Source organism: Nicotiana tabacum, chromosome 21, assembly GCF_000715075.1.
Source record: "Nicotiana tabacum cultivar K326 chromosome 21, ASM71507v2, whole genome shotgun sequence".
Lineage (NCBI taxonomy): Eukaryota > Viridiplantae > Streptophyta > Magnoliopsida > Solanales > Solanaceae > Nicotiana > Nicotiana tabacum.
The window spans coordinates 90180204-90195599 of record NC_134100.1 but is presented as its reverse complement, the minus strand read 5'-3'; the positions used below and the strand labels follow the sequence as shown (position 1 = coordinate 90195599).

Here is a 15396-nt window from a genome sequence, read left to right as displayed (position 1 = left end):
CAAACACACATCTGAGCTAAAAGGGCAGGTACGAAGTTTGTCTTATTTGGCTAAAAGTTAAATATTTTGAAATTTTGAATAGATTTTAAATAGTACCCTTAAAATAGGCTACCTGGTGCAAATGTTACACGTAGGCCTCCATTCGATTTTCACGCGCAATTAGTAAAAAGCCCACATTAACAACTAGGGCTCCGTTTTAATATTTTCAATTTCCCAAATCCAGAAGCAGCAATAAGGAAGAAGAATTGTATTGTTACAGAAAGCGCTATGGATTTTGCCATTACGAGTCAGAATCCATTGTCAACCACGACAATAACCAGCGCGTTGTTTTCTAATAAAAAATCTGCAAATTTTAGGGTTTTCACTGTTAGATGTTCTTCTAAAACCCTCTCCTCTGATGGTACACCCTCTGGTTTGTCTTTATTCTATCTTTATGTCAATTATCAACTGATATTTCCTCTGTTTTTTTTCCTTTTCAAAAGATGACAATGGGAATAAAGAGAAGGATTGAGATAAAGGGGATGATGACGGAAAGCTAGCAAAAAATGTGAAGAGCAATGAGGATAATTTGCATGTCATTTATATAATTTGCATTTGCTTATGTCTATTTATATAAGGATGAACTTAAGCACTGGTCCAGAAAATAGGGATTTTTTTGGCCAAAAACTCAATTACCATTGATTAGGGTACGCATGGTTTTAATATTTGAAAAGAGCTTGTTTCTTCAAATATGTGATATTTTTGCAAATCTGAGTAGAAATTATAGGAGTTTTAAGTTATTTCAACTGGGCGTTGAAATTCTTTCATAGCCACCACTTGGTTACAAGCCCATGTTGGTGAGCTCAGCGTCCAGCATTAGAAGCTGTTGGCCTTTAAATCAACTTAAATGGTAGAGAAAGTTGGCTGGTTTGCTTATCAGTTTAATGGGGCTTTAGTTTGCTTATCAGTTTCATGGGGCTTTAGTTTGCTTATCAGTTTCATGGGGCTTTAGTTTGGTTTGTACTCCATTATATTATCTAAGCTAGTCTGACGAAAATATGTGAAGTGAGATATTGTTGTATTTTTCTGGATTTTGGCATCTGCTTTGTTTAGTTACTCCATAAGGTGGGACATTCTAGTCCTGTCTTGACATCTGGTTTGAGTCTCTTATCGTTCCATTTTTTAGACTCAGTACTATTAAGTTTGTTTTTTGTATATATTGTTGTCAATTGATTTTATGAGCTCAAGGACCTTTTATTCTCCTTATTTTAGATTTGTTTGAAATTATAGAGAATATTAGAACTCTGAATGAATCAATATTTTCCTGGATGAGCTGCAGGTCTTGTTGAAAGACCATGGAAGGTAGCAGATGCTAGACTTGTTCTCGAAGATGGTTCAATTTGGAAGGCCAAATCATTTGGTGCTTCTGGAACCCAAGTTGGAGAAGTTGTTTTTAATACATCTTTAACTGGGTAACACATTATTTTTCTTGCTAATTTATGAATACATTATGTTCTTAAATGGGTAAGTTATGTACTGTATTTTTTTTAGCTATCGGTCTTATCCATCTTATGTGGTGCATGGAACATTCAGAATGAACTATTAGAGAATTACAATAGGCTTGTTTCATTATTATTCCTGCATATTTGTTTAAATTTTGAAATTGGGTCATATAAACTGATTTCAGTGAAGTTACCGCTTAACTCAACTTTGCGTAGAACTGTTAAATGGAATTTAGCTTTTCATCAAGCAATTCCCTAGCGCACCCCCTTCCAGGAAAAAAAGTCTCAAGCATGAGTGGATGTTTTATCTTGTGGAATTGGGATTCAGCTACTCTTTGGATTTGTGCCTTCTTTAAATAGTTTCACTACCTCTTCATTCTCTCTCTGACTCATCCAGATTCCTCCAGAAGTACAAGAAGATTTTTTCGAGAGGCAAACTAAAAGTATTTGACAAATTCCTCCCTAGATAATGATACGTCAAGGCTTATCTCCATAAGAAGAAACATCCCCTTCTATATCCTCTTTTTCTAACAATGATGGTTTTTGGGCTAGTCCTTACTGTATTCCTTGCTTGCCTTTGAAGAACATTTATTTCCAATCAATTGAATGTAGTGTTTCAGCACAGACCAAAATCCTAGTGGAGCTTTGAGCCTTATGGTAAGCTCATAATGAGCTAAAGAAAGAAGGTAAAGCGTAAACGGTCATTATGACATTCTTTTCGAATAGCAAGTATGGACATTTGCAGACTCACCTCAATAGCCAATAAGGAGACTAAGTTGCGTGCATATCTTTAAGAATATATCTTCTACACTTGAGAGGAAAATGTTTCTTGCCAATATGCTCTGATGAATCAATTGAGCATCTTAAAAAAAACGAGGTGTTAGACAGTCAGATTTCTAGTAGAGCCATAGGATTTATAAAACTAGTCAACTGAAAAGTGAGACAGAATGAAGTCTGAGAAATATGGTGTATGACCGCAGCCAAAATCTGTTATTTCAATATGGAATTTCATCCAAGCATGCGGTCTTTGACAACTATCGCATTTGTTTTCTGATGCTGCAAAGGAACTTCCTTGCTTGTAAATGTGTAATTGAAGGATAGAACAACTGGAAGAGAAATTAGCAGTGTTGGGGGCCGGTGCAGGAGGGGTTGGAGTTGAACATCAGGATCAGCTTCCATTTCTTTGCTGATCATTCTCCTATCTCGTGGGGATGATGATCTTTTAAATGAATATATTGGCTGAATTTGAAGGAATTTAAACGGTGAATCTTAGACCTCAAAGTTTTGTCTGTTTGGAAAATGAAAGGAGTCTCTAAGTGCCTCCAAAAAAGGAAATAACACTGAAAGGATGGAAAGTTGACATAGTAAATCCCAAGCATATTATGTGTACCTTTGCTACATATACTTTGAATGCTTGATGTACCTCATAGAGTTATTCAGAGCATACAGATAAAGTTATGATTTATTTGCTCTCTACTTTCTTTTCTTTCTTCTTCTTTACGCCTTTTTCTCTCTTTCAAATTCTTTTGGGTCTATATTTTACTAGCTATTTGTATTTCTTGATATTACAGGTATCAGGAGATCCTTACAGATCCCAGTTATGCGGGCCAGTTTGTCTTGATGACTAACCCTCATATCGGGAATACTGGCGTCAATTTTGGTGCGTGTAGAGTTTGTTTCATGGCTAATTGTTATTTGGGTTGAATAATCTTTTGTGACTGTTTTGGAATTTCTCTGGGCAGGCGATGAAGAATCGATGCAGTGCTTTCTTGCAGGATTAGTCATTAGAAGTTTAAGTATCAGGTTTGGTCTCTATGCCCTGCTTTTCAAATCAGCCGTCAAACATATGATGTTTATTGTTTTCTGTTGTGTATTTCTCAGCACCTCAAATTGGAGATGCAAAGAGACACTTGATGACTATTTGGCTAAAAGGAACATCATGGGTATATGTAGGTCCTCTACGTCCTATACAAGACTACTTCTCACTTCCATGTCAAACTGTGGAATTCAAATTCTCTGATCATTTAGCTTTACTACCATGTAACAGATGATGTAGACACTCGTGCAATTACGCGAAGATTGAGACAAGACGGAAGCCTCATTGGAGTCCTGAGCACGGAAAATTCAAAAAGTGATGAAGAACTTCTCGAAATGTCTCGTACATGGGACATAGTGGGTAAGCTACTGTCCTTGTTTCTTCCTGATTTTGAAAATTTATTTATTTTGAATGGAAAGAATTTTATTATTAACATATTACGTTATGCAGGTGTGGATTTAATCAGTGGTGTTTCATGCAAATCTCCTTATGAATGGGTTGATAGAACAGCCTCAGATTGGGATTTTAATGATAATGGAAGAAATAAAGAAACTTTTAATGTCAGTATTGTTAGTTTATTAGATTCTGAAAAAAGAAATATTCACTATGGAAACTAATATTTTGTCCATCTGGTGGATGAAGGTTGTTGCATATGATTTTGGAATCAAGCATAATATACTTCGGCGCTTAGCATCCTATGGCTGTAAAATCACTGTTGTTCCTTCAACATGGCCAGCGTCTGAAACTCTAAAAATGAAACCTGATGGGGTTCTCTTCAGCAATGGGCCAGGAGATCCCTCTGCAGTTCCCTATGCAGTTGAAGCAGTAAAAGAACTTATTGGAAAAGTTCCTGTTTTTGGCATTTGTATGGGTCACCAGTTACTTGGTCAAGCATTGGGGGGTAAGACATTCAAAATGAAATTTGGTCATCATGGAGGAAATCATCCAGTTCGAAACCTTCGAAATGGCTGCGTCGAGATCAGTGCTCAGGTATGTTAAACAGCAAACTCTAGCTGAATACTGCTTTGTGTAAATTTCCAAATTTTCCATACAATTACTCCTCAGTTCATCAATGTTTACTTCCCTTTTTAAGTACTACCTTCGACACATAGTGATGAGAGTCTAATTTTTTAGTTTAAATTAGAGCTGTTAGTACTTCAGATTTTTAACATTTTTAAAGTCTTGATGACTTTCCGTATGCCTGCAGAATCACAACTATGCTGTTGACCCTGAGTCTCTTCCAGAAGGTGTAGAAGTGACTCATGTAAATTTAAATGATGGAAGTTGTGCTGGTCTTGCCTCCTTTAAAATGAAGCTGATGTCACTTCAATACCATCCCGAAGCATCTCCAGGGCCTCATGATTCAGATCCTGGTAAACATATCCTGACTTGATCTGCTTGTATACAATAAACTTATAAACCTCGGCAATTTGTTCAGTGGTTGTCTTTAGCCTTGAACCCTTGACCTAATAGTTTGGAGAGAACTCCCCAACCGCTAGGAACAAGGATGGCCGGTATGAGGATTTACGAAGACCATAAGTACAATCCGGAAAATAATGATGTCACATGGCCAATCATTCTACATAGGGGTGGCAAACGAGCGGGTCAGTCGCATATGGGCGGGTTGAAAATGGGTAATGCAAAACGGATAAATTATCCGACTCGACCCATATTTAATATGGATAAAAAACGGGTTAACCGGCGGATAATATGGATATCCATATTATTCATGGCTTCTTGAATATGATCACTTTTGGGAGAAATTCTAGTCTCCTAAACTTGAGGAACCTCCAATTTGAGGCTTTACAAATGTAAAAGTTAAACCCATTAGTTATCCATTGGTTATCCATTTTCTAAGTGGATAATATGGTTCTTATCCATATTTGACCCGTTCATTATCCAACCCATTTTTTATTGGATAATATGGATGGATAACCGTTTTCTTTTAACTATTTTGCCACCACTAATTCTACAAAAGAAAACTCTGAAGTACTTTATTTTGATAATCCTAAGTTAGGATTCTGCTGTCTAGGTCAATCTTCATTAAAAAAACTGCTGGCTAAGTCAATTAAAGTATTCCCAGCTGGTCTTGTGTACATGATAGGTCTCTCATATTTCAGTTTCCATCGGAACTTTTGAGACAAATAGAATGATAAATGAGTCGAATAATTTATAGAGTAAACCAAGATTTGCTTGAATATGAGTGCAGCTACTTGAGTCGAGCCATAATTATGTCAAAATTCTCATTGTATCCTTTCTTTACCTGGGCAGTATTTGGGGAATTTATACAACTTATGAAGCAAGAAAAAGTGACGGCATAAGCCAATTGCCCAGAAGAGCCTGAAGCAACTGTCATGTTCGAAGGAACCACATTCCGAAAAAGAGAATTTCGATGAGACTTGCCATCAACAAGTCAGAGCAATACGTCGTGTTACACCTCTTCTTGCCATAAATCAGGTCTGAGTAATCCGTCGAGCAGCACCTCTTTGCAATTATGTCGATTGATATATATGTATGGTTCTAATTTTTGTTCAAGTAAAGGCTGTGCCTTTATGTCTAAAGACATATTACTAAATATTTGGTTTGTGTAATAGTACTGTGGTATGGTACTTGTAATAATACACTTGTTTCCATCTTAAGCAAAGATTCACTTAGCTTCTGATTAAGTTGCTCTTGTGGTGTGAGGAACTACTAGGATAGTGCTCCTTCATCCTTAATTAGATATCTCAGGTTCGAGCGATGTCTATGAAGTTGCCTTTGTTAGGGAGCGCTCGCGAATCCGAATTAAGTCTAATGTGCGGGTACCAAAAACCGGGTTGGAATATATATATAGATAGATAAAAGAACTGGAATAGTGCTGGCTTGTTACTTGATGGACGTTTTATACTTAGTTGTGAACTTCATCCACAGTGCCTCTCTTCTATGGCACAAACGATTCAAGAATGTATATTTGGTGCGTTCTCTTGCTGATTTGCACAAATAGCCACTTTTGTGGTGTTTTGGCTACTTTTCAAAATTAGACCAGTGGAAAGGAAAAGGGCAAAAAGTAAAAAAAATATTTAAAGAAAATGGAAAAATTGCAAACGATAGAATCGGTTTTTCTTCCTTTTGCTTCCCGCACCTCGGGAGAGTTAATAAAAAAATGCTGCAAATAATAAAACTTTAATTTGTCTTTTTTTCTCTTTTCGCTTTTCGTGAACCTCAAAAAAATACTGGGTATGTTGTTGTTAATGAACCAAATGATTATATACTCCATACCAATTACAAGTACTAGTTTCTTGCAAAGTTCATGAATCATGTCAAAAATTCAAGCAAGTGCATGGTGAATTATGCAATAACCTTTAATAGAGGCTTCGAGTTTGAGATGAATAAAAAAATCCCAATAAGGAACGCTCTGCCCTATAATGAGACTTACGCGTTATAAATTTAAAGTAACGAGATACCAATGCAAATATCGAACACATAGTGAAAAAAATCATAAAAAGGGCAAAAAAAAAAAAGTCAAACAGAGAGAGAGAGAGAGGTGGAGAATCTGCGAATCTAGAAAGTAAGAGAGAATAAAGACAGGCAGCCACAAAGGTAAAAAGGCAAAGATAAGATATGGCTACTTCTTACTTACACGCACTTACTTTTAACTGTTAATTTAGCAGCCTTTTTCCTTTCATAACAATCCAACATTCTGCCTGCTTATTCCCAACATAATCATTTATCTAAACTCACATTATTTAATCATTTCTTATTACACAACAATTAAACTTAATCTAACTCATCATCTTTAATTACGATGGCAAACAAGACGATTTATTTTTCATTCTATGTTTGATATATACTATATGACTCCGATTAATTCGAACTTATATCGCGTAAAACCAATTAAACGGAGGAAAAACTTTCTCTAACAGGGATTTTTCCGTTAACACTAAAGTTTTAACTAGTCTTGTCTGGCTTGACATCTATCTCTATCTTTTATTTATTTCTGTCTCATTTTGTATAGACTCATCCTGTCCCGCTTAAAAAAAAAAAAAAAACTATTTGACCCTAATCTTTTTTTTTCACTGTTATTTAGTTAAACTTGACGAATTTTAAACAATAAAACAATTTGATTTTAATTTAAGTTGCCTCTGGGCTATTTCACTCTTAATTTAAAATAATAAGTTGTGTTTTAATACGTCCTGCCCGGTTACCATATGCTTTAGTTCTCTCTATCGCTTTTTGTTTTATATTTTACTTTTTCCACAGCTTCTCAATATATATATTAATAAAAACAAGAAAATTAATGGACAACCATAAGGTTTAGAAGAAGAATAATAAAAGCTTTATATTCATCATAGTTGCCTCGTGTGAAAGTTCTATTTCATCATCCTCTTTAGAAAAGTGTCCATTTAACTATGTTACCTTTTTCTCTTTATCTTTTTCTTTTGGGGGGTTAGGGATTGTAGGATGGTACTTTAGAGAAATTTTTCCACTTTGCTTAACCTTGCATTAATTTTGAAAGACTTAGTAAAACCAAAAGATAATTAAAGGCATTATTTATTTATTTTAATAATGGTATCCCGCTTAACTTGTGCGTACACGTACCTGCGACCTTCCACCCAGAGACAAACCTATGTGGTGAGTTGAGGGGTCATCGGATCCTATTTACTTCAGATTTTTTTTTGATACACATGTTCATGTGCCCGCCACTTTCAATACTCCTACCAATACAAATACTGAGTAATTATATCCATCAAAACTTAAAATATTGGTATCATACATCAACTAAAACAATCAAGAACTTGATTATATTATAATCTTTCTAACTCAATACACTAAGTACATGCCCCATGTTTATCCTACCACTTATTAGTAAAAAAAACTAATTAAAAATTCTTTGTCCTGGTGATAGAATCATCTTTGGATCAAACTGACTTTTTCTTTGTTGAAAAATATTCCACTTTTTGCCAAAATGTTTTATCCAATCCTCCTTTGTTTTATAATGTGGAAGATATTGCTTTATCTTTAAGCCAGCTTTATCACAATACTTCAAGATTTCTTCATTTTGATCATCCAAACTTTTCCAGTCATTAAATCCACTTGAATGTAATAGCCCCACACAGTAAAATGTCTCCTCTTCTGGTATCACTGCAGACATCCTGTCATCCCATCTGCATTAAAAAAAAATTAAGTATAAATTAATTTTATGCGATCAAATTATTTAAAAGGTAATTACAACTACTCATAATAAGTAGAATTAGTAAACTGATAAAATAAAACGTAACCTTTTTATGTATAACATGTCAAAATTATACCGATAGTGTATAAGTGAATATAAGCTAATTAGTCCTTTTAAGAAATGATACTCCCTCTCCCATTTTTTGTGATATACTGTTTCTTTTTAGTTTCATTACACTGATATAACATATTGAAGACTTTTTTTCTTTCTTATAATTTGATCCAGTCAAATAAAGGAGAGTATAAGAGTAACGGTAAAGTTATCTTCGTGTGACATATCAGCCACAAATATAAGCTATCTATATTACATCACTTGAGGTGTGTCCCTTCACTCAATCCTGCGTGAACGCAAAATACTTTATATACCGGACTACCCTTTTATATGGTCCAAAGCATTCACATAAAATGGACAGAGAAAGTATTAAAGAAAGTTCTTGGGAGTACTTTTTCCTGCTTGTTGGGTAGACAAGGATAGGTCCTGTTGTCTTGTTTTGTCTGAGAATAATGTCCACAAAAACACCAGCATTGAAATCCATGATATTGGATTTTGGTACAAAGAGATTGAGCCATGGATGTGGAACATCCCATTGTCCTTTTGATTTTAGCTCTAACTCTCCTCTTCTAACTCTATTCAGAAAATCCACAAATGTGACATCTTTCTTGAATATAAATCCAGGCAAAAAGTTCAAACCTTTTACCAACTTCTTCAATTCCTGCATAAAAAAATTAGAGTAATTATATATTGTATGATTTATCCACAATTAGTTTTACTACATTGGTAAGAAAATTGTCTAATCTTTTTTGGACAGGCAATCTGGTGCACAAAGTATCTTGCATTTACGCAGGGTATCGGGAAGGGATGCACCCTTAGGATTGTGATATAGACAGCCTATCCTAATACAAACAAAGTGGCTACTTCCACGGCTCGAACTTGTGACCTATAAGTCACACGGCGACAACTTAACCGTTGCTCCAAGCTCCCCTTCTATCTAATGTTTCTTGGTGTTTCTGAATAATTATAAGGTTGTAGAAAGAGTTTAACTTATATGAAGTGATAAAATATAGCTTTTTTTTTTTGCATTATTTGGTAAACGTGACATGCAATGACAGGAAACTATATCTAGAGTAATTAAATCTACTTTGGTAACATGGCAAATGCAGTAAAATAACATGCTATAATCAATTGAAATACACTACAACAACAATAATAACAACCCAGTAAAATCCACTAATGGGGTTTGGGGAGGGTAGTGTGTACGCAGACCTTATTCCTACCCCGAAGGAATAGAGAGGCTGTTTCCGAAAGACACTCGACTCAAAAAAACAAAAAGACAAAAGGACAAAAAGGGGACAATATTAGTATCACAACAACAATCATAGGATAAATAAGAACACCATGAAATCCAGAAGAAAGTTGCAAAGCAAAGGGAGATAATATTAGTAAATATTAGTATCACCATAACAATCATAAGAAAAATAGGAACACCGTGAAATCTAGAAGAAAGATGCAAAACAAAAGCGATAGCTAGTAAATAGGACATGTACCGAAAAGCGAAATAGTAAGTCACAACATTGACACTAGCTATCTTAGACAAAAACCTTACATTGCTAGTCCCACAATGGTACGAAGTAAGCGAAATAGTAAGGCACGAAGTAATTGAAATACACTAATAATATTAAATAATTTTGCAGTATTGATGTATATAAGTTAAATAATTGTAAAAATAGGATAGTACGCACAATGTTCAAAAATCACATTGAAATTAAAAACTTTTTTTCCTTTAATATAATTTCAATAGTAATTAGTTGGTACCTCATCAACAGTATTAGCAGTCTGATCATCATAGTACTTGACCATTTCTAGGCAATAAATAATGCCATTTTGGGATAATAAGGAAGCTATTTTGGTCTGATTAGAAGGTGAGAAAAATGAAGATCTCCAGTTATTTAGAGAGCTTTGTTCCATCATCAGTGATCCTTCAACATAATCCAGGCCATAAATTGAAATCAAATGTTCTTGGTCTTTTGTGAATTTTGAGAAATCTGCATATAGCATTCTCACCCATTTCACCTATAAGAAAAATAAAAACAAAATCGTGTCACTTATAAGATAATTGCAGGCAAATCGTTATCGTAAACACTAATAAATAACATGGTAAAAATTATATTTAATATGCTATCGAGGGTTAAAAAATATTGATAGTGTAAAAAGATTCTAGTTGTCGGTCAGGGGCGAATTTAGGCCGTTTTAAGGGTGTACGTGAACCTATGGTCTTTCCGACAAAGTAGGTATTTTATGTATATATTACGTGAAATTGATCTAATATTATTTGTTGGCCCTCATGCTCTAAAAATGTTAAATTGTGCGCCTGATTGAATGATGAGTTACTTATCCAAAGGAACACGGATTGACTCATTTAGTATTTTTTTCCTTACTTTTTCAGTGGTGCACACTTATTCTAGAAATCTTAAATCTGCCTATGTTATCGGTGTAAAACTAAAATCCAGTTAGAAAATCTTTAAATATGTATACAGTACTTACTCTTGTTGGTGCTTTATCTAAGACAATTCTTGCCCTGGTTATTATTCCAAACTGTCCCAAACCTCCTAAAACTGCAAAGAACAGTTCTGAATTCTTGTGTTTGGAGCAAGTCACAAATTCCCCTTTACCTGAACCAAAACATGAGAAGAAAAATTATATAGTAAACAATCATTTAATTAATTATATTATCACTAACATTTGTGTGATTTAAGGAAATTATAAACTAGACCTGCCACTTGCAATTAAGTATAGATTTTTCTATCTTATTTTAATATAAGGTGAATCTTACCTACAAGATCTTCCAGGTGGAAAAGTAGACATCACAACCTATCAAATGAATACTAGACACATCCTTTTACATGTTAAAAAGAATAAAACTATGTCTATATCTGTATAAAACTTTTTTCTAAAAGAATCTTACTTGGTTAGGCCCCAAATGTGACATGTTTCCAACCTTATACACTGAGTTTTGATAGTGACTATCTTCCCCACATCTTTTTATGTACTTACACAATACTTTCCATGAAAATATAATACCCCAAAAACAAAAAATATTTTACTTTACAGTAAGAATTAAACACACATTTATTACGTCCATTTATAATTTGAATAGAGGAAAATGTACCTGTAATAATGTCCATTTCATGGACGTTACTAATTTGAGGACCATGTCGGAAAGTTTGGCCACTAATTCCTGCATTAGAGAGAGTACCACCAACAGTGAGGTACAAGTAATCAGTCCACGTGACAGGCGAAAGGCCATGCTCGAGGGTAGCTCGAAGAACATCAATCCATAACTGTTCGCCTCCTACATCAGCGTAAAACCCTAAAGAAGAATCCCAAGAAACCCTAATTCCACTATTTCCGTTGTTGTTATTATTATTATTATTATTATTATTATTATTATTATTATTCAGAGAATTCATTTCCACAACAACACCATTTTGTGCCATGGCTTGTCCCCTAATGGAATGGCCATGACCTCTTGCTGCTATATGAAAAGGGATAGAAAGACCATAGGAAAATTTAGTTAACTCAACTATATCATTAATAGAAGAAGGATAAAGAACAGCAGCTGGGATTTCTTGAACAATTTTCCCAAAATCTGTGGAAGTTTCCATAATGGAATCTGAATTTGTACTAAGTTTAGAAGATATATCAAGGGAAAGAATTTCACAAGGAATTGAAGGATTATTCCATGGCTTTAACTTTCCTATGATAGACACTAAACGACTAATAATGAAGAAAATAATGAAGTTATAACTAGGAGAAAGAAGCTTAGACATTGTAATATGGGAAAAGAAGTAAGAGGAAACGAAGTAGATGATTTTGGAGTTGGGATATGAGGGTATATATAGAGTGCGTGGGTGGGTGGGGTGGAGGTGGGGGTGGGGGTTGGGATAATATTTGCATGCAAATGAGAGTTAGAAATCTTGGAGGGCATAGTACAAAGATTCAGAAGATCTTTGAAAAATATTACTATGGGGGAGACAAAATTCTATGAAAGATACGAAAGGACAAGACTTTTTGGGATTATTGCTCTTTTGCCTTTATGTTTCTAAACGTCATAACTTTCTCATGGGATGAAGGATTAGAATTAGTTCAAAGTTCACCTCTTTCATGTGTTGTAGTATTGTCATTACATGATCAAACCAAGATTCCCTAATGCCACCCACCGGTTCTTCTTTTTCCTATGGGCTTCGTTATTGTCAGACAATATTGTATTCGGAGGCGAGTTTAGAATTTAAATTTGATGGAGTTAATATTTATATTCTTATTATTAAAAAATTTGTGCTTTTGGAATTATCGGTTAAAAACTTAATATTAGTTGACATTTTGTAATTTTCTAGTCATATATATCTATATATATTGCATCGGTCTGAAGCTGTGTAAAACTAACAATAACAACAACATACTCAGTGTATTTTCATAAGTGAGGTCTAGAAAATATAGTATGTATGCAAACCTTACTCCTACCTTGTGAAGGCATATAGGTTATTTCCGATAGACTCTCGGCTCGAGGAAAGCATAATCAGAGCAGTAATGGCATAAAACTACAAAAAGAAGAACAATAACACCAACCAGAAAAGTAATAGAACTGAAGCAAACAAAACGACAAGTAGTAAAAGAGTACGACTAGGAAATACAAGAATAACGCCAGTACTACATGTAAGAAAGGGAAATACAGGTTTGAACGAGAAAAAAACTCGGTTACTCACTAACCTACTACCATAATCCTCGACCTCCACACCTTCAATATCGAAGTTCATGTCCTCGGATATATGAAGATATGTCATGTCATGTCTAATCACCTCTCACCAATATTTCTTCGGCTTGCCTCTACTACTCCTTGGACCCGTCACAACCAATCTCTCACACCTTTTTACTGGGGTATCTGTGTATCTCCTCTTTACATGCCCGAAACCATCTCAGTCTCGCTTCCCTCATCTCGTACTCCACTATACAAGTCACTCCCTCCTTATCTCGAATATCTTCTTTTCTAATCCTATCTCTCATAGTATGCAGACACATCTATCTTAGTATACATATTTTCGCTATTTTTATCTTCTGAACATGAGAGGTCCTGACCGGCCAATACCCCGCCCCATATAACCTAGTTGGTCACCACTACGTAGAATTTACCTTTAAAAGTCTTGGTAGCACATTCTTATTACACAGATGCGAGCCTCCATTCTATCTATCCACTCCAACACGATGGGTGATATCTTCGTCAATCTTCCTATTACCTTGGATTATAGACCCAAGATACTTGAAACTTCCTCTCTTGGGGATAATTTGTGTATCCAGCTTCACTTCAATGCCAGCCTCTTGAGTGGCGTCACTAAACTTATTCCTAGTATTCTGTTTTAATCATGCTCAGCCTGAAACTTTTAGAATCTAGGGTTTGCCTCCAAATCTCCAATCTAGTGTTAACCCGGGTTGAGTCTCGTTAATCAGATCTATGTCATCTGCAAATAACATGCATCAAAGTACATCCAATCTAATGTGACACGTCAACTCATCCATCATCTAGGCAAATAAGAATGGGTTGAGACTCAATCCCTATTGTAAATTGTCACGACCCAAAATCTCACATGTCGTGATGACGCCTATCTCAATACTAGGCAAGGCGACAATCTCAATAAACTCCCATATCTTTTATGTTTAAAAACAAAATGATTAAATTCAGCGAAAGAAAATTTACAAATACATATATAAACACTCCCAAAACCCGGTGTCACTGAGTACATGGGCATCTAATAAGAATACAAGTCTGAAAAATACGGTTTATAATAGTCTGAGGCCAAATACAGTAAACAAGGAGATATGGAAGGAGAGGCAAGGTCTGCGAAACATGGCATCTACCTCTGAATCTCCGAAAAGTCAACCGTGCGAAAGAATCAACACCCGCTATACCCGGGAATATTTGGATCTGCACATGAAGTGCAGGGTATAGTATGCGTACAACCAACTAAGCAAGTAACAATAATAAATAAGGAACTGAAGATAGTGACGAGCTACACAGTTATAGTTCACTTTCAGTAATTCCAGCAAAGAATAGACATGCTTCCAAATCCAGCAGTTTAAGTCAAATCAGTTTTATACAGATCAATTCATGTAATCCAGATATAAAATCTTTCAGAGAATTTCACAACAATAATAGATAGCAACTAAGTGCAACAACAAATGAAAAACAAGTACAGCCTCTTAGGGTAACAATCACTCAATTCGTCACAACAGCTCAACCACTCAGCTCTCAGCCCTTAACACTCACACTCAATGGGTACCCGCGCTCACTGGGGGTGTACAGACTCCGGAGGGGCTCCTACAGCCTAAGCAATATAATCCGCACGGACAACTCACGTGTTGCACAAATAACTCACGTGCTGCACGGATAACTCACGTGCTATAATATCCATACCTCACCGACATGCCCTCGGCCTTACTCAGTCATCAACCTCTTTAGTCTCTCGGACTCTCGGAAATCACAATAAACAGTCCAAACAAAGATAACATAGTGTATCAAAAGAAATCAAGAAAGACTGAGATATGATACGCAAGTAAAATCATGACTCAGTACAAGACAACAATTAGCAAATAATTCAATAAGTACGCGACCTCTACGGGTCCCAACAGTACTATCACATAGCCTAAGCATGATTTACAGTCAACTTTCTTTAACACATAGAGAGCATATAGATAACAACAAGTTATTCAACTTTATAGTTTCACAGGACAGACCAAGTCACAATCCCCTCGGTGCACGCCCGTACGCCCGTCACCTAGCATGTACGTCACCTTCAAAATAATTACATGACACAAAATCTGGGGTTTCATACCCTCAG

General features: G+C 35.4%; 2 protein-coding genes across 3 annotated transcripts; one reads left to right on the top strand and one right to left on the bottom strand.

Annotated features, from left to right (window-relative positions):
* Nucleotides 1–209: 209 nt before the first annotated feature.
* On the top strand, nucleotides 210–5963 carry LOC107778194 (carbamoyl phosphate synthase small chain, chloroplastic). 2 transcript variants are annotated; one of them, XM_016598407.2, is made up of 10 exons: nucleotides 210–400; nucleotides 1319–1451; nucleotides 3053–3141; nucleotides 3224–3284; nucleotides 3363–3430; nucleotides 3529–3657; nucleotides 3748–3857; nucleotides 3940–4287; nucleotides 4505–4670; nucleotides 5569–5963. In XM_016598407.2, the coding sequence occupies exons 1-10, from the start codon at nucleotides 268–270 to the stop codon at nucleotides 5616–5618; spliced, it is 1287 nt and encodes a 428-aa protein (XP_016453893.1). In that variant the 5' UTR covers nucleotides 210–267; the 3' UTR covers nucleotides 5619–5963. The 2 variants fall into 2 exon arrangements, with proteins under 2 accessions (XP_016453893.1, XP_016453892.1); XM_016598406.2 differs by having other exon boundaries at nucleotides 210–412.
* A 2093-nt stretch (nucleotides 5964–8056) lies between these two features.
* Nucleotides 8057–12356, bottom strand: LOC107778197 (cytokinin dehydrogenase 3-like). Its single transcript, XM_016598411.2, has 5 exons — nucleotides 11676–12356; nucleotides 11051–11178; nucleotides 10322–10579; nucleotides 8953–9221; nucleotides 8057–8441 (listed from the first exon to the last, which is right to left on the bottom strand). Exons 1-5 carry the CDS (start codon nucleotides 12334–12336, stop codon nucleotides 8153–8155), a joined length of 1605 nt encoding a protein of 534 aa, XP_016453897.1. The 5' UTR covers nucleotides 12337–12356; the 3' UTR covers nucleotides 8057–8152.
* Between the last annotated feature and the right edge of the window lie 3040 nt (nucleotides 12357–15396).

What these genes read in the sequence shown, in the direction of transcription:
- LOC107778194 (XM_016598406.2), top strand. Translation starts at nt 268, where the DNA reads ATGGATTTTGCCATTACGAGTCAGAATCCATTGTCAACCACGACAATA. An exon ending in GAATACTGGCGTCAATTTTG is followed by an intron (nt 3,142 to 3,223) that starts GTGCGTGTAGAG and finishes TTCTCTGGGCAG; the next exon opens with GCGATGAAGAATCGATGCAG. An exon ending in TCGTACATGGGACATAGTGG is followed by an intron (nt 3,658 to 3,747) that starts GTAAGCTACTGT and finishes TACGTTATGCAG; the next exon opens with GTGTGGATTTAATCAGTGGT.
- LOC107778197 (XM_016598411.2), bottom strand. Translation starts at nt 12,336, where the DNA reads ATGTCTAAGCTTCTTTCTCCTAGTTATAACTTCATTATTTTCTTCATT. An exon ending in TAGATAAAGCACCAACAAGA is followed by an intron (nt 10,580 to 11,050) that starts GTAAGTACTGTA and finishes TTTTTCTTATAG; the next exon opens with GTGAAATGGGTGAGAATGCT. An exon ending in CTGCTAATACTGTTGATGAG is followed by an intron (nt 9,222 to 10,321) that starts GTACCAACTAAT and finishes TTTTTTATGCAG; the next exon opens with GAATTGAAGAAGTTGGTAAA.